We start from the raw sequence: 26,964 nt of genomic DNA, 5'->3' as shown, positions 1-26,964 counted from the left end.
ATGTTATTGATAATATTCGATGCTCACACAAAGTGACCAGAGGTTGCTGTGATGAAATCTACTTGATTGGATAAGACTATTGAGAAGTCAGTTTACCTGAACAATTGGTAAGCAATAATGGACTCTAATTTGTCTCAATTTGAAAGTGTCTTGCAAGAGAATGGTATTCAACATATTAAGTGCACACTATATCATCCTGCTACTAATGGACTAGCAGAATGTTTAATCCAAACTATGAAATGTATTTGAGAGCAAGCAGGGAACAAAGTTCGCTAATCAAACATCTTAACAAATTCCTACTAATGTATAGGAATTCCACATATTCAATGACCAAGACCACTCCTGCATTACTAATGATAAAGAGAAAACAACGATTAGCATTCATTCTGTTGAAACCTCTGAAAACAAAAGGAATTGTACACTGCAACAGCCAAGGCAGATAGATAGAACAGTGGGAAAGCAAATCAAAGCATAGTCAAAGGACAAGGAATTTTGGCTGGGAATTACTCCACAGGAGAGAAATGGTTTCCTGCCACAATCCTTGCACAGACTGCACCTGTCTCTTATATTGTCCAGACCAGAGCGGAATTTAATGTTGAATTCGCTGGAAAACTGGAGTAATTCACACTGGTTTTTGCAGTAGGAGTTCAGGGTAGAACCTCTCATTCTGTGCAATGCACAGACCACCAGTATAAAGTACCATTAGATTTCAGGAGGCAGGGCCTATTCCCACCTGGGAGGCTGAAACCAGTGGATCTCTGTGCATGCGCAGTGGCCCTGAACGGTCAGCCTCCCGTTTGCTGGCCAGCCTGGGACCCCAACTATGCCGCCTCTCCCTTCCCCACAGCTTGAGCCGTTCCTGGGCCAGCCTCAGCACCCTCCCCACAATGCCCATTCCCACTCCCCACCCCCTGCAGGTAGATCCTCCCCTCCCCCCAGTCACTGGCCTCCCTCCTGTCTCCATTGATCCCAATGGCAGAGTGGCAGCAGAACCCCCAGCCCCATCAATCACTCCCACAGGCCCACACCCTTGGTACTGCCCCATACCCAATGGACAGTGCCAGGGGGCCCCTGAGATTGGGCATCTTACCACATGGGCAGTGCCAAGCTGGCACTGCCAGGATGCCCATGCCCAGGAGGCACCATCCTCCCCATCCGACCCTGATTGCCCCCCTTTCACTCCAGCAAGGTTGGGCCGCTCGTTCTCTGAATGTGGGGAGCTAGTGTAATCCCCGCTGGAGTGAAACACTCTGGCAGGGTGAGAAAGCGGGACCAGAGACTTCAGATTTAAATTACTTAACCTGTCTTCCAGCGCAGATCTGATGGCGTTGGAAATCCGGTGCTGGGAGATGCGCATGCCCGGCCGTGAGATTCTCCCATGCCACTGCGCTGGAACATTAATGCAGTGGGTTGGGAGAATTGCCCCTAACGTTATCTGGAGAAGACATGCGGACTGGCTGTTGGCTGGGAGAACATGTCACTAGAATCAGCACCTGCGGCGAATCACAGTTTAAACAAAGTCCTGACCTGAACCTTCCTATAACCCTGACACCAACAGACGCTGTTGAGGAAAGCAACACCTCATCTATAGATCAGGCAACTGGACAACCTCTGGTGCCTATGTCAATGCTATTTAAACTTACCACCGATGAAGTTAGTGCAAAGACAGAAACGCCAGAAGTTACCACCAGTGAACAGCTGAAGATGCCAGAGGTTTGCTGTCAACTGTTCTGAGGGTGATGACCTCCAGACTTATCTGACTTATTGATAATTACTGACTTATTGACTATCATTTTGAACTTGTTGGGATGTTCAGTTGAAGGGGGAGAAAATGTTGTGTATTTGCATCAATTTTTATTAGCTTACTGAAGCTCATTGTGTTAATGTATTATGCACTGACCAGAAGTGACTTCACAAGTCCCTAGTGTGGGAAACAGGCAGAGAAGAAGCAACATGTAAAAGGACACATACTTATAAATAAAGCTCTGTTGTTTTATATCCTCGCATTAAATTCCAATATACAACTGTCAGAGGGAAGGAAGATTCTGTCTGAGTAACCTTGGTGTATTGCTGCACCTTGTACATATTGCAACCAGGGAGCGTTGATGGTGGACAGATAGATATTGAATTCAGTGGCAGGAATTCAGCAAATTGCTAGATCCTGGATGGTAATGAGCTTTGAGAGTTGTTGCAGCTGCACCAATCTAAGCAAGCAGTAAGTATTCCATCATACTTGTTGTGTCTGCAGGATTGATGTAAAGAGGCCACGCAGGTTCAACAAACTAAGGAGCTTTATTAAGGAGATGTGTTCACTCCAGGCTGTAAACCTATCCTGTGCAGGTACCTGTGCAAACGATTGGTGATGTGATTTCCAGTGATGTCACGCATGTATTATCTTAAAATGCCCAGTTCAGCATCAATGCTGCTGAGAAGAAATCACGATGAATCACAATAAATGCACAACATTTTCTCCCCCTTTAATTCAAACTTCCCCAACACATTTAGGCAAATATAACATTAACAATCAATTATCATTCTTTGGGTGTTGGTGAATCTCAGATGTCTGCTTCTTGGCACTAGTTGTAACCTCTAGCGTTTTGGCTTTGTATGTCTTCAGTGGTTGTTTTGACTGGTGACTAGAGGTTGGCCCTGTGCTTGATCTACAATTGAGGAGTTGTTTTCCCTAATATATTCTGTCAGCGTCAGGATTTCAGGAAGGTTCAAGCTGGAACTCAGCACAGTTGAATTCATACTCATTGCAGATTTTACTTCTGATGAATCGTTTCTCCCCGCCAACAGTTGGTCCGCATGCCTCCTCCAGGTGACATTTTAACAGAGATGAATTAAATTGTTGCTGACTTGTAACTTCTGTGTTTATGCGCATTCAAGATGATAGGTGAAGGAAGGGAAAGAGGATGATAGAAATGAACAAGTCATTGATAAAGCAGCTGTGATGAAAAGGTGATACGAACACTTTACAGAGGAAAATTGAGAGGGAGCCCTACTTGGATTCCTTACGCAGCCTACATGTTACTCCAGACCCACAACAATGTGGTTGATTCTTAAATGCCCTCAAAAATAGTCCAGTCATTCAGTGAAAGGGCAATTAGGGATGGGTAATAATGTCATCCCATGAATGATAACGTAACTCAGAGAGGAAAATGGGAGCGATGGTGTTCCCACAACATCAATGCCCTGTCTTGCACAGATGGTGGTGGTTATTGGTATGTATTTTTATTAGATTACTGAAGCTCTGGTTGTGTTAATGTATTCACATATTCACCAGCAGTGACATCACAAGTCCCTAGCTTCGTCTACACTGACTTGCATTTGAGCATCCCACCCAAGCCTATCCCCGTAACCCCACTAATTCTCCTTAACCTACACATCATGGGACACAAAGGGGCAATTTTAGCAAGGCCAGTCAACCTAACCTACACATCTTTGAACTGTGAAAGGAGCACCTGGAGGAAACCCATGCAGATATGAGGAGAAATGTGCAAACTCCACACAGGCAGTCACCCAAGGGCCAGAATCAAACCCAGGTCCCTGGCGCTGTGAGGCAGCATGCTAACCACTGTGCTATCATGTTGCCCATTCTTTGAACACAGTGCTGATGCTCTCATGCCACCCACTATACAACCTTAAATTTGCATTTTTTTTGGAAAATGAAAATACCGTACCTTTTGGTCATAAGATTGTGTGATATGCAGCCAACTAACCGCAGTATCACAAATTGACGGGGTTTAAGTTTGATTTCACACTTTCAAAATCCAAACCTCAACAATTTGCAGTACAGAGCTACGAAGCAAAAGTCAAAAGTAGGGACAGAGCTTTTTTGGAATGTTCTTGCTTATGATTAACAGCCATCTCAAAGATTAGTATGACCAATTTTTCTTGCCCAAAGACCGTTGGAAAGCTGAATTATGACCGCAATTGTCCATTCACTGAAATGCCAATCTATTTGGAGGTGTTAAGCAGATTGTAGGTACTATCTCATCAGGAGATAAGGAGAGTTGGTGGTCTATCAATTTGGGCCCATCTTATACATTTTCCAAAAGTCTTTTCATAGTCTTTTATGTACAGCTGTTAAATCTGTTAGTCTAAAGTAAATTAAATGTGTTGAGCATTTAATTTGGGCAAATAAATTTAACTTTGAAAACAATATTATAGAATCCTACAGTGAAGAAGGAGGCCATTCAGCCCATTGAGTCAACCATAATCCCACCCAGGCCCTATCCTCATTACCCTAGCTAGTCCCCCTGACACTAAGGGACAATTTAGCATGGCCAATTCACATAACCCACACATCTTTGGACTGTGGGAGGAAACCAGTACACCTGGAGGAAACCCACGCAGACATGGGGAGAATGTGCAAACTCCACATAGACAGTGTCCAAGGCCGGAAATCAAACCTGGATCTCTGGCACTGTGAGGCAGCAGCACTAACCACTGTGCCACCATATCCAAAACTAGCTCATAGTTCTGCTTCTTCTGATTGTTCTCAGAAACATAGAAGACATTGTTCCCATCTGGTAATGTTTGTTCCCCTGGTACCTTCAAGATTGATGTGGAGATGCTGGCATTGGACTGAGGTAAATACAGTAAGAAGTCTCATAACACCAGATTAAAGTCCAACAGGTTTATTTGGTAGCAAAAGCCACTAGCTTTTGGAGCGCTGCTCCTTTGTCAAGTTCTGTTCACAAACAGGGCATATAAAGACACAAACTCAATTTACAAAATAATGGTTGGAATATGAGTCTTTACAGGTAATGAAGTCTTAAAAGTACAGACAGTGTGAGTGAAGAGAGGGCTAAGCACAGGTTAAAGAGATGTGTATTGTCTCCAGCTGGGACAGGTAGTGAGATTTTGCAAGGCCAGGCAGTTAGGGGGGTTATAGATAATGTGACATGAACCCAAGATTCCGGTTGAGACCGTCCTTGGTGTGGAACTTGGTTATCAGTCTCTGCTCAGTGACTCTGCGTTGTCATGTGTCATGAAGGCTGTCTTGGAGAACGCTTACCCAAAGATCAGAGGTTGAATGCCTGTGACTGCTGAAGTGTTCCCCAACAGGAAGAGAACACTCTTGCCTGGTGACTGTTGGGCGGTGTTCATTCATCCGTTGTCATAGCATCTGCATGGTTTCCCCAATGTATCATGCCTTGGGACATCCTTCCCTGCAACATATTAGGCAGACAATGTTGGCCGAGTTACAAGAGTATGTACCACGTATCTAGTGAATGATGTTCTCACGTGAGATGATGGCATCTGTGTCGATAATCCAGCATGTCTTGCAGAAGTTGCTATGGCAGGGTTGTGTGGTGTTGTGGTCACTGTTCTTTTGAAGGCTGGGTAGTTTGCTGCGGACAATGGCCTGTTTGTGGTTGTATGGTTGTTTGAAGGCAAGAAGTGGGGGTGTGGGGCTGGCCTTGGCGAGGCGTCTTCATCAATGACATGTTGAAGGCTCCGGAGAAGATGTCATAACTTCTCCGCTCTGGGGAAGTACTGGATGACGAAGGATACTCTGTCCGTCCTGTCCTGTGTTTGTCTTTTGAGGAAGTCGATGCAGTTTTTCATTGTGGCACATTGGAACTGTCGATCAATAAGTCGAGTGCCATATCCTGTTCATATGAGGGCATCTTTCTGCGTCTGGAGGCGTCTGTTGTGATCCTCCTCATCTGAGCAGATCCTGTGCATATGGAGGGCTTGTCTGTGGGGGATGGCTTTTTTAACATGTTTAGGGTGGAAGCTGGAGAAGTGGAGCATCGTGAGGTGGACTTGCAGTACAGTGAGGTGCTGAGGTGACCGTCCTTGATGGAGATGCATGTGTCCAAGAATGCAGCCGATTCTGGAGAGTAGTCCATGGTGAGTCTGATGGTGGGATGGAACTTGTTGTCGTATAGTTGTTTCAGTGATTGTCCACCATGAGTCCAAAGTAAGAAAATGTCATCGATGTATCTAGTGTATAACATTGGTTGAAGGTCCTGTGCGGTGAAGAGGTCTTGTTTGAGTCTGTGCATGAAGATGTTGGCATATTGAGGTGCGAATTTGGTCCCCATGGCTGTTCCGTGTGTCTGGATGAAGATCTGGTTGTTGAAGGTGAAGACTTTGTGGTCCAGGATGAAGTGGATGAGTTATGAAATTGCATCTGGAGACTGGCAGTTGTTGGCGTTGAATACTGAGGCAGTTACAGCAACGCCATCGTCACAGGGGATGTTAGTATAGAGTGCCGAGACATCCATTGTGACGAGGAGTGCTCCTGGTTCAACTGCTTCATGTGTGCTGAGTTTCTGTAGGAAATCTGTAGTGTTGCAACAAAAGCTGGGGGTTCCTTGTACAGTTAGTTTCAGGATGCCCTCGACTTAGCCAGAGAGGTTCTGGTCCCATTGCCCGATACGATGGGATGGCCGGGTGTGTTTGCCTTGAGGATCATCGGGAGGCAGTAGAGATCTCCAATGCAGGGAGTACATGGGATGAGAGCACAAAGGGTGCTCTGAAGATCCGGATCAAAGGTCTTGATCAATCTGTTGTGTTGATGGGTGTGTTCTTTGGTCGGATCTATGGGTAACTGTCTGTAGTGTTCCTCGTTGTTCAGTTGTCGGTATACTTCTTTGCAGTAATCCGTTCATTCAGTATGATGATGGCCACTCCTTTGCTGGTTTGATGGCAATGTTGGCTTGCTCTTGAGAGCACAGATAGCGTTGCATTGTGTTGGGTGATGTTTGGGTCTATCTTGTGAGTGCGGCTGATGAATCTGGTGTTGATGCATCTCCTGATGGCTTGGGCATAATGTCAAGTCGAGGGCAGCGGCCTTCTGGTGGATCCAATTTGACTCTTTCCTCTTCAGTTGCTATACTGCGGATCTCTCTGTCGGCTGTTCCGGTTCGTTGGCTGTCTCATTGTGTTTGCTGTTGACCTCTTGGGCTTTGTGGAAGAACTCCCGCATCCTCATTCACCTGATGAATTCCTCTGTGTCTGCTGTGAGACTGATGGGATCTATTTTAGTGGTGGGGCAGAAATTGAGCCCTCGGCTGAGAACTTCGATTTCACCTGGTTGAAGTGTGTAGTCTGACGAGTTGACAGTGGACTTCACTGCAGTTTTTTCTACAGTGGTACTGGGGGAGACTTGGTTGCTGCTGGTGGTGTTGTCATGTTTCCTGTTCTTGGTGTGCATGTAGATGGCAGAGTTCCTTTGTCTCATCTGCTTGGCAGAGTTTTGCAGCTGGTCTGCATCCTGAGTGCAAGTTGAGAATATGGACTGTATCTTGGCTTCCAAGATGTGGTGTTTGCCGTAGAGCTGGTGTATGAGGTGGTTGAGGAGTGTGAGAGAGGTGCGACGGCAAAGTCTGTCAGTGTGGTCTGTGTTATAGGTTGACCTGAGTGGGTTTGTGATCTGTAGTCCTTTCGGTATCTTGTCTGCTTTCTTGTATCTTTGTAGAAACTTGATGTCTGTGTCAATATGTGCGATCTTCTTTAAGATCGTCCCCACTTGGTGCCAGCAGTTTGCGGCCTGTACCTTCAAGATTGGCACACATGGATGCAGGCCATTTGGCTGTCCGTTGCCTGTATCAGATGTAAGGCCTATCACAGGGTCATAGTGGGAAGAAGAAAAATTATTTATTCTCAAAAAAAAGTCTGCTTTCCTCTAAACTATCTGTATCTACAACGCACATATTCCTTAGCCTGGAAGATGAATTAGCAGTTTCTACCTGTACTTCGTCTGGGGCCCAAATTGATAGGCTGACAACTCTCCCTATCTCTCTCTGGGATAATACCTACCTTCTGCTTAACACCTACAACTTAGATTAGTATTTCTGCAAATAGACAACTGTGGCCATAATTCAGTGTGCCAATAATCCTTGGGCAGTTTAGGAGTAATTTGTAATGGCAATATATTTTATAATATTGTTGCCATATTTTACTTAAAATGAACTGTCATATACAGGCTAGCAAATATGTTAGGTTAAAGTAAGTTAAATGTGTTGAGCATTTAATTTGGGCAAATAAATTTAATTTTGAAAATAATATACAATTCTAACTCATGATTCTGCTTCTTCTGATTGTCCTTAAGAATATAGAAGACACAGTTTCCTCCTGATAGTGTGTGTTCTCCTAGTACCTTCATACACACTATGATTCATCACATCAGCTCATTTAGACTGAATGACAAACAGCCCTGCAGTTTCCACTGGCCTTGAGGTTAGGCCACCTGTACGTTTGCTTTGCAGATTCTGTGAATTCCCTGCGTTTGATTTAAAGTTTACTTATTAATGTCACAAATAGGCTTACATTAACACTGCAATGAAGCTACAGTGAAAATCCCCTTGCAACACAAAAGTATAGTAAGAAGTCTCACAACACTAGGTTAAAGTCCAACATGTTTATTTGGCAGCACAAGCTTTCGGAGCGCTGCTCCTTCATCAAGTGAGGGAGGACTTGTATTCACAAACAGCATATACATACACAAACTCAATTTACAAGATATTGATTGGAATGCGAATCTTTACAGGTAATCAACTCTTAAAGGTATAGACGATATGAGTGGAGTGAGGGCCAAGCACAAATTAAAGAGGTGTGTATTGTCACTAACTCACTAATTAGTTGGTAATCTCACTAACTGTTCTGGCTGGAGACAATACACATCTCTTTAACTTGTGCTTGGCCCTCTCTCCACTCACATTGTCTATACCTTTAAGACTTGATTACCTGTAAAGACTCGCATTCCAACCATTATCTTGTAAATTGAGTTTGTGTCTGTATATGTCCTGTTTGTGAACACAAGTCCTCACTTACCTGATGAAGGAGCAGTGCTCCGAAAGCTTGTGCTGCCAAATAAACCTGTTGGATTTTAACCTGGTGTTGTGAAACTACTTACTGTGCTTACCCCAGTCCAACACTGGCATCTCCTCATCAACACAAAAGTAAACGAAAAATAATAAATTTTTGGTAGGCAGAATGTATTTAATATTTCAGCATTATATAGCAAAATTAGATTAATGTCATTGTTCTGGTCTTTATAGCAATGTAATTACAATAATTTATTACCACCTTTCATACAAGTGTTGTCCTATACCTGTACAGCTCAAGGCTGTTCTTATTTATTTATTTATTTTGTTGTGATGTGCAGCAATGCGTTACCGTGTTTAAGAATCTCCAATACAAGTTACTGTGAAATTAAGACAGATTTATAAGGTGGAATTTTTTTCTAAGTGCAGTGACAGGTGGTTTTGACCCACCGTTCCTGCTGGGTGGAATGGGGTGAACTCACGCCACATCTGCGCTTGCAGCCTCATTAATTATGCACAAGTGAGCATCCCTTTGAATCACCTTGTGGGTCAGAAGCTGATTCATCCGGCCGCCATCAGCGAGCGATTTCGAAGGTCTGGTTGCCACCTGTAAATGCCAGTCCAACACCCTCACTTCACTCTCTCTAGCCCACATTGCTTTCATGGGACTGTGCAGGATGTCTGGAACCTAGAGGCAAAAGGCCAGCAGCTTCAAGGAGAAGTCAGCTCCTGAGTCAGCCACCATGTCTTGAGGCCATGATTCCAGGAGCCTGGATTCAGAAGCATGTCCTCTACCCTAGGGATGGCGCCAAGAAGGACACCAACCTCACTTCCCCAGCCTGGGAGGCTGCTGCCCAGGAGATCGGTGCAACTGGCAACTGTACCAGAAGCACCCAGATGAATGATCTCATCTGCTGTGCCAGGGTAAGTCCTCCCTCAGCTCCCTCCATTACCAAACTCTTAGCATGGCATCATGTACTCAAACAGCGACTCTCACCTCACCACCATCTCATCTGTCATGGAGCTCACATTTCATCCTCTGATTCTTCTGGAGAGGGTTCTTTGTATAGTCCGATTGTGAAAGGCACAGCAAACTGTGATCAAGCGGGAAACGCTCTCTCTTACGTGTTGCAGAGAGCTACTTGAGCGGTCCAGGCTTCTGAATCACAACTTCAGAAAGCTGGTCTGCTCTATGAGGGAGTGTATGGAGCTGTGAGCAGCATTTTACCTTTCCTCGGCATGGGTCAAAGGCCAACCCACTGCAATCGTCAGCCACCATTTGAGTGGGGTAATCCTTATCCCCCACACACCATCCCTGATCCAGATCCAGTTGTTGTTGTGGTGGACTTTCTCCCATACACACTCACGCACACACATACACATATCCTGGGGCCCAACACCTGTGAGACCTGCAGGCCCCACGTGGATCTCAACCCACCAAACCTGGAGTCTGCGTGCATTCCTTTCAGTAAAGGATACAGTATCCTTTTGACCCCCTTGTTGGTGAGCATTTCATGCAGCTTGTCAGGAGTCGGCTTCCCTCCCCTCAGTCTCCCCTGTGCTGCCCTCTATTGTTAGTCATCCTCACCCACTTCCTTGTACCTCTGCCTGCCATTGTGCTCCCTCACCTTTTTTTCTACCTGCCCTTCCACAACCCTCCTTCCATATTGCCCCCCCCCCCTTCATCAGCCCACTCTTTCACCTCGCATTCCACCCCTGGTTAAACTTCAGTCTGTTGAAGTGGAAGTGAAGGGTCTGGGAGTCTGCAGCATGGTAGGGAAGGAGCTGGAGGGCACGAGCCAGCAGATTGGTGTTCAGTGCAGCCATAGCTGTGCAACACTCTGACGGGCAGGGTGTCTATGTTGCCCTCGTCTCAATTGGAAGGCTTGATGAAATTTCGGCAAGCAGCTGTTTTACTGAGTGTCCATGGGATGTAAATAACGCTCACATCACCAGGCAACGGGAGCACCAACCCGCCATTAATCCACTGTTTTTATGCTGGTGTGTTTCCAACTCCAGCTGGATTTTCCAAACACGTCGCAGGTGGGATGGGATAGGAGAATTCCGCTCATGATTTTTATTTTCCCACTTTGTAAGTCTAATAGGTAAATATTGGCAGAGCTGAGGCTTGGAAATCCCAATGTACATTTGCTGTAGTTTAATTAGTTAATCGTGTAGCTAATCATAACACATTACTGGTCAGCTTTCCATTGCTTATTCAGCTAGGTTCATCCTATCCATTAGCACTGTGACCTGCAGGTTGGTCTGAAGCAGAATTGCATGTCTCAGAGGCAAGAGGACCTTCCAGATTGAATTTGTTACTTTAAGAGTAAGGTCAAGCATCAGCCAAGCTCTGGAATATTATAGACCTTCCCATGTCAACTACACACACCGAGTTCCAGACGTCCATCAGCAAATGTGTAATCATTTACAAATGATGCTATATCAATTGTTAACTTTAAATCTGAGACTGACAGATGTTTCTTAACCTGGGTCATTGTGGATGTGAAGCAAAGGAGTTGGGTCACAGATCAACCATGACTTAGTTGAATAGTGGGAAATTCAATGGCTTACCCCTGTTCCTATGTTGCTGTTTTGAAGTCATTATTATACATTATTTTATTCATTCATGTGCACAAAACTCCATCTCTCTCAAATTCTTGAATGAGACTACTTTAAGAAACCACCTCTTAATCAGGACCGTAGGTTCAATTTTGACTGATGTTGCTCTCAGCTACACAGTTTTGTTCATTCAAGCAAATTGAGTTAAGAGATAATTAGGGAGATTTTCCTCTGTCTCTGCTCAGTTGCACTGGAGCATCTGGCCACAGTGAATATCAGACAGTTGGTGAGTTAGATTGTATGTATGCAAAAAACCTGTTGATTGTTCTGATGCTCTTCACACCAAGCCTGGGCACAGACCCAGGAAGAACTCTCTGAGTTTCGCCTGAAGCTTCTGTAATTCCCTGACCTAAACTACAGGTGTAGTTTGACGAGGGAATTCCCTACTTGAGAATTTTTGGTTAAAGATTGTTAAAGCTGCTTTGATTCATTACTTTCTGTTCTGTTTGTTTCTGTATTAGGCTGCACAATGCATTTGATCCCAGCCATCCTGTTTTCGTCCTGACACTCCTCCATGTTATTACTGCTCCACTGCATGGACTGGCCAATGCCATTGTATTTGGACTTGACAGGGAAACATGGAGCCAGCTGAACTTAACATCTCTCCAGGTAACATTTACTGATCTATAACAACTCCTTGCCTTATTTTCTCCTGAAGAATCCCCTATGGTGGCTCCAGGTTTTGCATTTTACCACAAGTCTCCTGAGTTTCAAACTTGAGAAACTTCTATCCCTTGAAATTGCTGCAGGACTTTAAAACTTGAGGCAGTGTATTATTTCCTGTGTGAGTCATACAAGCTGAACCGTGATATTAAAGTTAGTTTGACTGCAACAATTTGAGTGTGATTCTCACACTGCCGCACTTCTGATTGGTTGCTGTCCCACTATCTCATCCCCAGCTGCAACACCAAAAGCAATGAAGCTTTTGCGATTTTCATGTTCTAATGTAACCTAATGATAACATGCTGTGAGGGTCAGCTGACCCAGGAGACAATGTAACCAATGGCAAAGTGGTGTGGTGGTCAGCTGACCCAGAATATATAGAAAGCAAGTGGGGATTGTGGAGAGCATTTGTGACTCTGTCGATTCTGCTGTTCACTGTAGAAGATTAGTTTAGGGAGTTGGTTGCCAGGCATTCTGGTGACATGTCCAGCCATTGGAGCAGTTTTTGTCCTAATGTTGTGAAAACGCTGACCATGTTGGCTCTCCTGAGGACTTCTATGTCTGGGATTTTGTCTTGCCATTTGATGTTGAGGAGTTTGCAGACTAACATAGATGGAAACAGTTGATCTCGTTTGCGTGTCGCTGGTAGACTGCCCAGGTCTCACTTGCATGGAGAAGAGTGGAGAGAATGACTGCTTGGTCGACCTTGAGCTTGGTTTTTATCCTCGCCCCTCTATGTTCCCAAACTGAATAGTAAAGCCTTCTGAAGGGCACACTGTCCTTGGCAGTTCTGGCATCGGTCCCATCATCAATATGAAGGCAGCATGAGAGAGTGCTGCCTAGGTAGGTGAACGTCCACAGCATTCAGCTCCTGGTTGTTTACTCTCATTGTCAGCTCTTTATAGAGCTTTTCTGGGAGTAGGTTGGAACATGACTTCTGTCTTCTCTATGCTGATGACGAGACTGAAGTTATCACAGGATGCAGAGAACAGATCCATAATGTGCTGCATGTCTGTCTCACTTCCAACATTTAGTGTACAGTCATCAACAAATAGAGGGTCTCACAGTCTACCAGCGAGGACCCTAGTTGCATAGCACGTTGAAAAGCCTGCCGTCTGTTTGGTATTTGATGTCTATGCCTGGGTCCTCATTCTGGAAGGTGTCAGTGAGCTGCAAACATGCTGTTGAAGAGGGCCAGTGCCAATATGCAGCCCTGTTTCACTCCATTGGTGTCAAGGTGGAGGGCTGAAGTCTCTTTGTCATTACACAGGCCTGCATGTCATGGTGAAACTGTCAAATCTGAATGAATTTGTCTGGGCACCCAAACTTGCTCAGAATCTTCCAGAGCCCTTCATGGCTGACTGCGTCAAAGGCTTTGGTTAGGTCGACAAATGTGGTGTATAGGTCAGCATTTTGTTTTTGGCATTTCTTCAGTTGGCAAGCAGCAAACACCACGTTGATGGTTCCTCTACCTTTTCTGAAACCACACTGGCTTCCTGATGTAGAACTTGGTCAAGATGTAATATGAGTCAGTTCAGAAGGATTCTGGCAAAGATCTCTCTGATTGTCACAAGACTGGTCATTACCTTTGCATTTGTAGATGTGAACAATGAAGGCTTCTTTAAAGTCTTGTGGAAGGACCCCTTGCTCCAGTATGGGCTAGAAGAGCTAAGTGAGCTTTTTAAGCTGCTGTGATTCACCCTATTTGTAGATCTCCACTGGAATTTGATAGGCTCCAAAGGCTTTCCCATTTGATAATTTCCGTGCCGTTTTCTCTGTTTCCAGCAGTGTGGGTGAAATGCCTATGGCAGAATTGGCATTGACTTGGGGCAGCCTATTTATAGCTTCATCATTGATGTAGGATGGTCTGTTGAGGATGTTACTGAAATGATTAGCAAACATCTCCAGGATCTGAGATATCATCGAGTGATGTGGTCCTACCAGCACCGAGTAGCTGAGAGGATTTGGCTGGTTGGGGACCATAGCCCATCCTGACAGATTCGGAGAAGCACTTCAGGTCATTTTTGTCAACATAGGTTTGTATTGAATCTGCCTTTTGACTCAGCCAATTGTCTGACATCTCGTGTAGTTTGTGTTGGACTGTGCTGTGGACATTGTTATAAGCAGTTGTTTTGGCTGTGGACTTATCATTTAGATATACTCTGTGTAACTTGTATTTTTCTCCAAGATGCTTGACCTCAGCGTCATCTTCATAAAAATGTCACTGTAGTCAGGGAGTGGAGATCGTCATAGCATTTCTCTTTGATGACTTCAGGATTGGTCACTGGGGGGCGTATGATGGTAACTTGCTTCTTGCCTGCCAGTGAGGCCTTGAGTGACATGAGGCAGTCATCTAGACCCTTCGGATGGCCAGTCAGCTTGTATATCAAGCAGGAACCATTTCAGGAGTATGCCAAACAAGATGGCAGTACAAAAAAACCCTTTTATTTCTTGTCTACATGTTGCCCCTCAGCAATATTATCTGAAAGCACACCATCAGTTTCCATATGTACTCTGACAACACAGAGCTCCACTTCACCACCATTTCTCTCAACCCTCTCCATTGTCTCAATCAGACTGCTTGTCCAACATCCTGAACTGACTGAGCAGAAATTTCCTCCCAGATAGATATTGGGGAGCCTAAGTCTGCCATCCCTTTCTCCGTGGCATCTTCCTGAGGCCAAACCAGGTTCTTTGTAAACATGGGCCAGAATTTTACTGGGATGGGGGGGGGAGCATAAGATTGCACGGACGGAAGTCCACCGATACTCCTATTTCCTGCCCAGCCTCAAAATTTTATGCTGATGGGCGCCCAAAGACAGATAGTGAGAAACTAAAAATGTTTAATCCTTGATCTCAGGCAGGAAGTCAGGGGTGCTCAATCAGAAGGCCCTTTCATACTGACGATTGCCCTCCCCTCAGAGGCCTGGGAATTCCGGCCACCCCCTCCCCCAGCCTACTATGTACCACCAAGATCATTCCCACTCTCCCCTCCTCAGTAGCCCTGGTATTTATCTGATGTGGTCCCTGGACTGCAGCACTGCCCGAAGGAGCTGGAGAGCGGACAGCCAATCAGATTGGCCGACAGCTCCCCAAGCGGGAGCTTGGTACAGACAAGAAATGCTGCCCGCTGCCAATCAGTGCCCAACTGAGCATAAAATGACAGTGGGTGGGGATGCATTTCTCTGCCAACTCTCACGATGTCAGGCAGTGAGTGCTTAACATCCTGAAAATTTTGGCCTTGGTGTAATGTTTGACCCTGATTTGAGCTTCCAGTCACATATCTGTACCATCATAAAACTGCCAATTTCCACTTCCATACTATTGCCTGACTTTATACCTTTCTCAGCTCATCTGCTACTTGCCTTTGTTTACCGCTAAACTTGACCATTCTAATGCAACGCTGAATGGATTTCTACATTCAACCCTTTGTAAACTTGAAGTCATCTAAAAGTCTGCTGTCCATGTCCTAACATGCACCAAGTCCCATTCGCTCCTCACCCTTGTGCTTGCCGATCTACATTGGCTCCTTGGTATGAAATGCCTTCTTTCCCTCTAGCCCTTAACCGTTTCCAATCCCACAACCATCCGAGACATCAGTGCTCTTCAAATTCTGGCCTCTTGCACATTCTTGATTTTAATCACTCCGTCATTGGAGAGATGGTGGCATAGTGATAATTTTACTAAACTACTAGTAATCCAGAGGGCCTAGACTAATGGGTTCAAATCCATCATGGCAGCTGGTTCAATGAATAAATCTGGAAAATGAAGCTAGTTTCTGTAACAAAGAAACTATTGATTATCATGAAGACCCATCTGGTTCACTGATGCCCTTTAGGGAAAGAAATCTATCATCTTTGCATGGTCTGGCTTACAGTTGAATCCAGACCCAAAGCAATGTGGTTGATGCTTACCTACCCTCAGAAATGTTCAGTTCAAGGGCAATTAGTGATGAGCAACAAATGCTGGCTTTGCCAGTAGGGTCCATATCTCATGAAAGAGTAGTGGCTGTGACTTCAGCTGTTAAAGCACCAAGCTCTCAAATGCCCTCCCTAAACCTCTCCATCTCTCAATCCTCCTTGAACCTTTTCTCAAACCCAGCTTTTGGTCACCTGTCCTAATATCTCCTTATGCTGTTCAGTATCAAAATGTATTTTCTAACACTCCTGTGAGGTGACATTTTGCTAGGTTGAAGAGGCTACATAATTACAAGCTGATGTTATTGAAATAAATTGTGAAGTATATTGCATAAAAATACAGTTGTCCATTTTTAAATGAATACTCGTGTGTATTATTTTTGGAGTTTGCCGAACATATTAAGTAAATTAGTTAAAAGTTATAAAATTGTGAAGTGAAAAACTGTAGAAAGATTTCAAGGGATAGAATTGTGTCTGACTTTCCCACTGTAATATTAACTGAAACACCAGATGAGTGAATTGCATGTCCATTAATGCCATTTCTTTTCCACCAAAGTAAGAGAACTACCACAAAAAAATTAAAATATTTAATGTATGTGCTTGTATTGTGCCCGGCTAACCCTTCATTGCTGACTTTTGCAAAAGTTTAGAAAACACTTAATTTAACCACCATTAATGGATGGGGACCATCACATCTGGGCACCAAAGAGGCTACAAGTTGTGCAACATTGTTGGCCATTGACGGGGCATCACAGCCTGGAAAGAATTATAGGTTTCCCCTAGTGGCACTATTTGTAAGGGGGCTGTATTTAAATATTGAATCTTTGCCCAAATCTCAAGTTATGGTCGTAGTATCTTCATAAAAATGACTTGATTACTGTTTCGTCTATCCAGCAATAGGATGATATAGACCCCTTTAGCAATCCCCAGACAGAGCATACCTCTTGTTCCTGGACATAAGCATAGAATCCCTACAGTGCAGAAAGAGGCCATTTGGTCCAGTGGGCCAACACCAACAACAATCCCACCCAGGCCTTATCCTCAAAGCCCCATATATTTATCCTGCTAATCCCTCTGACACAAAGGAACAATTTAGTCTGGCCAATCAACCTACCCTGCACGTCTTTGGACTGTGGGGGGGAAACCAGAGCACCCGGAGGAAACCCACGCAGACATGGGGAGAATGTGCAAGCTCCGCACAGATAGTGACCTAAGGCCAGAATTGCACCCATGTCCCTGATGCTGTGAGGCAATAGTGCTAACCACCATGCCACCTGCTGCCCCATGATTATGTATAATCATACAGATTAGCAGAGTTGATTGGGAAAGTTCATTCCATGTTGAAGTTTGCCTTTACAGTAAGTAGTCTGACCACACCAGGTTTAAGTCCAACTGATCTATTTGAAGTTTGCCTTTTCCAGCTTTGGAGGGTTGTAACCTGACTGGTGGTGGCCTTGTACTGGAATATTGCCACAAAGGTTGTTATATTTTTCTCAAGATTCTATAATTATTCCAGGAACAGAGCTGCTGCAACTTCTGCAAAAATGAAAAAAGCTCCAAGTAAAATACCAGCAGCAAAATTACCCAGATTGTATTTCCTGTTCCAGTAACTGTTAACCAAACATCAACAGCTGAACCTAAATTTCTTGTGTAGAGAAATTCAAAAGCAGAGTTCATCATTGCTCACTGAACCAAGATTGTTGAAGCATGCTTTAGGCTACAGGAAATCTGTGACTTGCATTTCGGTAGATCAGTATGATTTCCGTGCTTCCAGTGAGCACCAGGGTCAAAGCCTTGAGATATCTGTGCTTATTACAGTCGTCTGCAGCTGCACCCTGTTGTTGAGCCAGTTAATAATAATGTTACAAAAAAATCGCATGTCAACACAGTACTTAACGGTGTCCCATCAGGCTGATGATCAGATTAAAGTATTTCAGCCAAAATTAAGTTGAATTTCAACACAGAACTATATCTAAAGCAATTCATGCATAGCTTTGATGCCTTGTCATTGGCTCCATCAATTAATTAGTCTGTTACTAACCCTGACCTTGAAAGTAATCCTTTAGTTTCTTTGCTCTGCATTTCTGCAGTTTTGTTTTCATTTTGCGGACTTTTCTAGTAAACCTGCTTGTATTAATTATTTTCTGCTTATTTTAATCTTTTAACTTTGGTACAACCTTTCAGCAGAAATCATGTGGCTCATATATTGGGAAAGATTACCTGTCTCCGCTGCATAGATGTTACCCCTTTCCCTATTCACCAGGTCAAAAGTGCCCTTCCAATTTGTCTTCAGAATAATGAAAGTCCCTAACATACTCAGAACAGTTAAAAAGGTTAAAAGATGGTTGTTGCTTGAATTGTTATTCTGTGCATTTTTGTTTGTTCTAATCGTGTATTTTTATTATAACGAATTTTATTAAACTTTCACACATTACCTTTTAGATGGAAAAGACATAAAGCCCCCCCAAGCATGTCCCCGAAATCATTCTTTTATTGCAGTGCATGACATATTCATTTTTTCAGCTTGCTTTCCAGTCCAGATTTTCTGATACGACATTGATTAAGGAGTACCAGCCAGGGCCAGTGCGCTACATGGCCCATTTGGAAAGCGATTCCTCAGACTCATGTGATGACGGCACAGGAGCAATTTATTCATCCACCGTGACATCTAGGGACAGAAGGCCCTGACAACAGAAACACCCTGCAACTGAGCATGTGCACTCTTGGACTCCTAGACAAAGGAAGAACCCCTCTGTGACACTCGAGATGAGCTGTCAACCCTCATTATTAATTTTAGGGTCTTAATATTTAATGTCATAAAACTGGAACAGAAGCTACAGATTTGTAGAGGAGGCACCGCGCTAAACATAAACACATAGTTAAAAAGATTGTTCCTTTCAGCTGTGTCTGGTAGCTGTGTTAAAATGATAATCTAAAGCTATTCAGGAAAAATAAGAAAATAATTTTGAGTAAGGGAGCATTGTTTGAGTAAATTGGTGCAAGGACCATATCTGAAAAGTTAAGTGCAGTGTTTTATTTCAAAATAAATACAATTGTTTTATACCTTTGTTGAGGGCATTGGGTTTAAGATTGTTTTTGCTTTAATTTGCTTTAATTTGAATGTTTTTAGTACAACACGTCCTCAATTTGGCTGGCTTGTCTATCTGGTTCAGGTTGTGCTAACAAAATTCTAATAAGTGAAATATTGCATTTGTCCAGAATGCGGACTGTTCAGGGGGTAGGAAGGTTGAAGAGGAGAGGCAATACACAGCTGCAGAACCCTTAGTTATATGGCAGAGGCCCAAAACCACTTCACCGCGTTTTGAAAATGTTTACAATTTTATTTTAACATCAGTTACTGAAAAGTGCCCAGGTTATTGAAGATAATTATCAAAGATCAAGCAGACATTACAGCTATTTGTAGATGCCTAAGTCCATAACATTTGTAGCTTAGTAGCTCATTTTACTGGTGTTATTTTGGGATTGGTTTTTACCCTTGGCATGGGTACTTTGTTTTTTCATTCTTGTTTGTAAAATTATTGTGCTTAACTGCAGCAGACTGAAGCTTCCCTGCAAGATGTGCTGTTAATTGAAAGGGGCAATTCTGCCTTAGATTCATCTTTCATTTGATTTTGATGGTTTGGTAGAAACTCCATAGAAAGTATAGGCCACCAAGGTGGCGTGTCACCATGGCTGTAGCAAGATTCAATTAGCACTCACCATCAACTGCTCTAAGCTGTCTTTAGCAGCGTGGCAGTCAGCTCAGAGCAGTTCTATGGAATCCTGGCTACAGATTGTCTGCAATTGATACCTGTCCTATGGCAAAAGCAAAAACGAGTTTATCCTCAAGTTTTTACAAAATTGTAGCCTTTTGCAGCAGAGACAATCACTGTCAACCTTGTTTTATGATCAGTTAGTACCCCTGAAGCAGCATTAGTTGGGCACTCATTGCAATTTATTCTTACTGCATTTGCCCCCACATGTAAAATCACATACACTAATCAGGTGTTAAACTCTTAGCGAGAATGAGAGAAGTCCATTATAGTAATATAATTCAGCTATCAAGCAAACTGGGAATCTAATGCTGCGTGCTTATGCATTTGGGTCATCCTGTTCCACATCATTTGATAATCCCTGCTTTAATGCATAGGGAGTGAAATTGAACTTCTGTAGAGCTACAAAATCAGCAGGGTCAGATCAGCTGCCCATGATGGACACTGTCTCAATTCATTTTCATTAACTGCAGTAGAAAGCAAAATCAGGAAAATTATATAAGGGACAGCCATTTTGCTGTTGTCCAAAGTCGAATTTCACCTTATAGTAGTTCAGCAGAACAAACCAAAACCCATAACAAGTTTAAAATATGAGTTAGGCGTTGACACTATATGAAATGTCAAGTATAATAACAGTAATCATAGAACTTTATACTTCTGAAAGAGTCTTTGGCCAGAATGTTACAACTGTTCACGCTGACGGGATTTTCCCATCCCGCTGCACTGAACTGAGATTTGTCTGGGTGCCAAATTCTCCAACTTCACTGCAGTGGGAGCTTGGCATGAAATGGCTGCTAAGATCACACCCATTGTTATTAATAAAATTTGCATTTATGCAGCACCTTTCACAATCTCAGCATGACCCAAAATATTAGAGAAACTGTATTGCTTTTATTCAGATGGTTTCTTGTGACCTTTATGTCCACTGGGAGAGCAGTTTTACATCTCTTCTGAAAAATGTTGTCTGAGATAGCACAGCACTTGCTCAGTACAGCACTGTAAATTATATGCTCAAGTCTCAGAAAAGCGGTTTGAGCTCTCAGCCTTCTGACTGGGAGCGGAGACTGTTACCTCTGAGCCACAGCTGACATTGATAGGCCGTTTCTTAATCCTGTGCCACAGTGCTGGATAGAGAGAAAGCTGTGAGGACTAGCCCCTGCCCCACCTAAATGGATATCATATTTGTCAGTCACTGAGTGGTATTGATGGGAACTCTGAAGATTCTTCAGTTGTTTTGTGTCACAAGCCAGTGTTTGAAGGAAAATTATGCTGGCAAAAGCTGCCATTTGGAGCTCCAAACAGAGTAAACTAATAGAGAAAAAAATATACATTTTTAAAAAATAAAATATATTTATCTTTACACATTTTTACAGAACTAATTCAAAAAAGGAAATGAGCGTTGAAAAATATTGGATAAATTGGGCATCAACCTGGTGATTTGAAAATTGCCGTTTTATCTTGATTTGTAAGAAGTAATTTAGAGTATGTTATTTTTCCGTTTAATTGCGGATATACTTTTAATATGTAGTAAATGTAGGCCAAATGATCTAAACAAAATCTCTTTTTGAACGGAGAGAGAATTTGGAGATTAGTAGGGAAACTCAGAAGCTCAGGTTTCCACAATTTCTTTTAGCAGGTTCCCTGCCTGGGAGTCATTTTGAGTAACAGTGTTGTCTTCCAATTAGACGGGGAGCGCTCAGAAGCAAAGCACAAGTAAGGGGCCTGTAGCCTGCTTATGGGAGCATATGCATGGGGGAGGAGGTGGGGGGGCACAGCAGAAGTGTCTAATCCCCAACCCCAGGAGGGGAGTCCAATTTTGGATGCCTTTGTGGACGAGTGGGTGCAATAGAAAATGGTAAGTTAAACCCAGAAGTCGGTGGCTTCAAGGTGGTTTAAGATTTCTAAAATTTCACCAGACCCCAACCCATTCCTTTTACAGGGTTAAAATTCTCCCAAGTAGGAATAATTACTGTGAAGCCATGACATTGCCAGCTATAACTGCATCAAGCACAGGCCAATTAAGATATTTTCTCTTTCTCTTCCCCTCGCTAACACCCCCACTATCAGGCTGCACACCATCTTATATCACCTTCCATAAAGAAACAATTGGGGGTGGGGGAGGCTATCCCATCATGAACACTCTCAATCCCTTTGCAAATAGCCATACGGTACAATCACATCATCTTGCTTTTTGTATCCTTCATTTTATAAAGAATAACGGTCAACTCACATGAATTGTAATTGCAACATGCACAGCAGATGATGTGGTTTCCTGGGGTTCTGCAGCTTGAGTCTGCTTTCAGAAGATAGCGAACCCGAGGCCTCCGTTGTTTCCTGTGGATCCACTCTGGATGCGCAAGAATAATTCTTGTAAATTATGTCACTGAGTCACATACGAGAGAAAGTGAATAGATGTCACATACTTCCCTGAAGCTCAGAAGATTGATTTTTTTTTAATCCATCATGGGCCTTGTATATAGATTTTTTTTTCTCCATAACCTGGTTGTGTGTTTTAAACAAACAAGTTGTCCTGAGACCTGGGTGATGTAGTGCTGTCCTTTAACATGCAGGGCCAGGGTTTGAATCTTACCCAGACTAATGCGATGAATGTCTCCTTTGCCTGACATATACAGGAGGTTGTTAGCGCTTATGATAGAGATAGGCAAAGCCTATTGACATAAAAATGACAGAAGTCAAAACAACTTACCTGGTCCTGCTTCCCCGCTCCCGAATGCTTTTACCCCCGCCGGCATGCTGTCACACCAGCTAGAATCACTACTGATGCAGCAGCAGGGACCAAACATGATGGCTACACTGTGGGGATCAGAGCCCATTGAAGTCCCCTGGTGATTATGGGTATGGCCAGGCAGTGCCCAGTTGGACACTGGGTGCCAGGGGCCAGGCCAAGAGGATGTGGCCTGAGAGGGGGGGTGGGGCAATGATGGGGGCGTGCACAATGCTGAGCTTATGCAAGGGGAGCTCTGCACAGGGGATGGTCAGCGCGGGAAGCTCTGCAAGGGGGTAGTCAGCAGGGGGAGGTCTACAAGGGATGGTGATTAGCAAGGGGGGTGGTTGGTAGGAGAAACTACATGGGGGATGGTGGGTGTGGGAACTCTGCAAGGGGGTTGTTGGCAGGGGGAGTGGGGCATGCAGGGTGGAGAAGTGCAGGGGTGGATTGTGATGGGGTGAAGTATGCTGGTGACCCATGTTGGTATGGGAGGGGATGGCAAGGCTGCTGATGGTGAGAAGGAGGTCTCCCGGTTCCATCAGAGATTGGGGTGCCCTGCACAAAGGAGCCCGAGCACTCAGAAACTGGCTATCCCAGCGTTCTTGGGCTCCCCCACACTCCCCCTCCCCCCCAACTACCAGTGCAAAGCTCCCAGCTGTCAGAAAAACTAATCGAAGTGCCAAAAGATTGCAACGCCGAGTTCACCCAAAAGACCTATGTGGAGCATGCCTGTTTCCATGCTGCTAATGATGCTTAGAATTTTGGGGGGAATTTCTGCCCTGAAACTCTAGAGAATGCAGGTCTAACCTCCTTGATATCTCCCTCTAGGACAGTACAGCCATCCCAAGAATTGGTCTGATGAACCTCTGCTGCACTGCATCTATGACAAGGATATTCTTCCTTGGATAGGGAGCCCAAAGCAGCGTGCACTATTCCAGGCACAGTCTAACCAAAGTACTATACAATTGAAGCAAGACATTTTTACTCCTGCACTTTCATCATCTTGAGATGAAGGCCAAAATGCCATTTGCCTTCCTAGTGCGTGCTGTACCTGCACATTAGCTTTCAGTGACTTAGAAACAAGGAACCTGGTCCCTTTGGACATCAACACTTTCAAATCTCATTGTTTAACAAATACTATGACCTCCCTTCCTATGACAAAAATGAGTAACCTCATATTTATTCCATTATATTCCTTCTGCCATATTCTTGCCCCCTTACAAAATCCCCTTGAAGTCTCTTTGCATCCTCCTCATAACTCACATTCCCACCTAGTTCTGTGTTATCTGCAGACCTGGAAATATTACATTTCGTTCCCACATCCAAATAATTGATGTATATTGTGAGCAGTAGGTACCGATCTTGAGGTACCCCACTAGTCACAGTCTGCTAACCTGAGAATGACCTGTTTATTCCTATTCTTTTTTTCTGTCTGTTAACCAATTCTCGATACATGCCAGAATATTATACCCATGCCAGGTGCACTAACCTCTTGTTTGGGACCTTATAGGAAGCCTTCTGAAAATCCAAAAACACAACAGCCGGATTCTCCCAAAAAATATCTAAGTTCCCAACATGGGGGAAAATGAGTAATTCCCGCTGGCATGTTAGCATACTTACCAGAGCAAATGTCTGACACTCAGAGCATTGTAGAGTGCCTCAGCGGATTCATGCTGAAAAATAGGAGGTGGGGCCTATTCCCACCTGAGAGGCCAACAGCATAGCACTGAGCAGACCACTACACGTGTGTCAATCTGTCAGTGCTGAGATTGGCGCATGTGCTCTGACCCCCATTGCTTTTCAGTGGCATTCCGCCCCCCGCGATCACTGGCCTTCCAGTTGTTCCTAGGCCAGCCCCATGTCGTTCCTACTACACCCCACCCAACTGAGCCTCTCCCCCACCCCAATGGCCAGCCCCAATAGCTCTCACTCCCTGCCTCCCCCACCCATCCTCTTTGTGGTGAGTTGCCCCACCCCAATAGGCCCTGCCCCCCCCAGTAGGTTCCCCTCTGGCCCTGCCCCCTTGGCACTGCCTGGTGCCCAGTGGGCAGTGCAAAGGTGTCCAGTGGATGGTACCCATGAAAGGCACCACCTCCTGTTACCCCAACCTCCCTCTGTTCCCTCCAGCGGGGTCAGGCACCTGTTTCATGTTAATGGGAAGGAGTGTAAATGCCAGTGGAGGAAATCACTTCCGGCAGGGGGGAACGACACTGGCAGGCCTGGGGAATACCATCCCGGGCCCATTAATGATATTGAACTGCTTGTTTCAAAGTGATAATCAGCACCTCGCTAATTTCTGGCGCAGAGCTAATTACACTCAAAAACCTAGCCTGGGAGACACGTGGAGGCCGGGGTGCCCAGCATGAACCCTGCGAAATAGTTGCCACTGATGTCTGCCAGCCTGCTGCACTACTCAAGCAGCGCAACAAGCTGGAGAATCCTGGTCCATATATATTGATTTCTTCTTATCTGTTCTACTAGCAACATCCTCAAAACCTCCCAACAGGTTTGTTAAACATGAATTGTCTTTCATAAATCTATGTTGACTCTGCCTGATCCTACCATTATTTTAAGTGTCCAGTTTTCACATCCTGGCTTTCTCTCACCCCTCTTAAACTGTGGGGTTACATTTTCCAAGTTCCAATCTGCCATTTGCCTTGTACAGGAATCTTCCAATCTGCAGGAAACATTCCAGGATCTATAGAACTTTAGAAGATGACCACCAATGCATCTGCTACCTCAACGGCTACCTCTTTCAGCACACTGGGATGGAGATCAGTCCCATTAATTTCTCAGCGCTGTGTTTTTTTACTGATATTAATTTCCTTTAATTCCCCATTCTGACTAGCCCCCTGATTCACTACTATTTCTGGGAGATTTCTTGTATCTTCCTCCATGAAGACAGATGCAAAGTAATTATTTACCTTCTCTGCCATTTCCTACTCTCCATTATGAATTTTCTTGTCTTTGCCTGTGATGGACCAGATTTGTCCTTGCTAATCTTCCTTCTTACATACCTATTGACTGAGGCTTTTACAGTACATTTTTATGTTTCTTGCTGTTTTACATCGACCTTTATGCTTTCCCCCACCCCTTTGCTCCACCATTGTCAGCTGTGCCTTCAGACATCTAAATTGCTTGCTGTGATATTTATTCCCTAAATCCCTCTTCTGAAGACTCCACAAAGCCCACCTCCTTAACCTAGCTTTAGATCACCTCCACTAATATCTGGCTCAGCATCAACTTGATTACGTCTTGGTGAAGCACTGTGGAACGTATTTCCATGTTAGAGGTGTTGTATAAATGGAAGTTTTGTTATGCTTCAGTTTTACGGGATCCTTTTCAAATTCAGTCGCTGCTAATCAGGTTGTGGGGTCAGCCCTCTGCCAAACCATGAATCATAGAATCATAGAATGAAGTGTGGCATAAAATAAAATCGATTTGATATACCATCCTCATCTAAACAGCAGTGGCAAAGCACGCTGGAGCTGGAGAGAATTAATTTTTGAGTAGTACTCTATCTCCTAGAGGTTAATGAAAACGGCTATTTGTAGAGATCTAGCAACAGACATTTGAGTTAGGAAGACCGAAGAGATACATGACAACATAAAATTCTGAAGGTGCATTTCAAGTTCAATATTGCATAATCCTTATGATTGTACGTTGTATCAAAAATTACTGCAAGATAAATCAAATGAAAAATTTCCAAAATATCACGTGAAGTTGTTCTTCCACTAAACTCAATATGAAATTAGCAGTTTAACATGACTGTTCTCAAGATGTGTGGCTGATTAACACCGTGCTACTATTTTCATGTTGGGGAGTGTAAGGTTGAAGAGAGAAGGAAGTAGTAATTGGATGATGTCAGGCTGGAGTTTTTAAAAGCCAGTTGATAATGGAAAGGAAGGCTGAGGCACTTCCACAGCTAGGAGGCCTTTGGAAAGAATGACTTACTGCGGAACACCGCTTAATGAGTCTTAACTACAGCAGAGTGAAGATGCAGGGAAAAAGACAAAGCATGTAGGATGCTGTAACTGACTACTGAGCTGTTTAATTTTTAATCTTAGCCCCAGTGCAGTGAAATCGAAAGGAGAAAAATATTTTTTGTTGCTACAGAGATTTATTCAATCTCCTGGATTAAGATTGTGATTGACAGAAGAACAAGGATTAGCTGTGGTCATTTTGTTCACAATATTCAGGTATAAAGTTTTTTGTAATTATCTTTGCTTTTAATGCAGAGAGAAAGAACTGTAAAACAGATGGAAATGAGTGAGAATGTGTCCGACAGGGTAAGCTACAAAGTCTGAAGGCACAAAATAAGCAGCGTGGGCACAGCAGGAAGTTTGTAAACTGAAAGCCACACATATAAGTGCAGAAAGAAGAAAGGACATTACATTTGATGTTATTGGGTCAGTAAAGATTGCAAATGCCTTCTGGTGTTGTTTTACTTATGAATCAACGTGACATTTTATAGT

At 43.9% G+C, this 26,964-nt stretch overlaps 1 protein-coding gene across 3 annotated transcripts in view; it reads left to right on the top strand.

Moving 5' to 3' along the window:
• LOC145353271 (cyclic AMP receptor-like protein A) overlaps positions 1-19,049 on the top strand; it is a 206,829-nt gene extending 187,780 nt beyond the window's left edge. For all 3 annotated transcript variants that reach the window (XM_080203862.1, XM_080203863.1, XM_080203861.1), the window contains 2 exons: positions 11,870-12,017; positions 18,512-19,049. In XM_080203862.1, the coding sequence (XP_080059988.1) occupies positions 11,870-12,017; positions 18,512-18,676 (313 nt within the window). In that variant the 3' untranslated portion in view covers positions 18,677-19,049. The remainder of the gene's footprint in view (positions 1-11,869; positions 12,018-18,511) is intronic.
• The last annotated feature ends 7,915 nt before the right edge of the window (positions 19,050-26,964 follow it).

The sequence above is a fragment of the Carcharhinus amblyrhynchos genome, chromosome 15 (genome assembly GCF_965287045.1).
Source record: "Carcharhinus amblyrhynchos chromosome 15, sCarAmb.v2.hapA, whole genome shotgun sequence".
Classification (NCBI taxonomy): Eukaryota; Metazoa; Chordata; class Chondrichthyes; order Carcharhiniformes; family Carcharhinidae; genus Carcharhinus; species Carcharhinus amblyrhynchos.
Note: the sequence above shows the minus strand (reverse complement) of the source record. Positions and strands in the feature narration are given on the sequence as shown.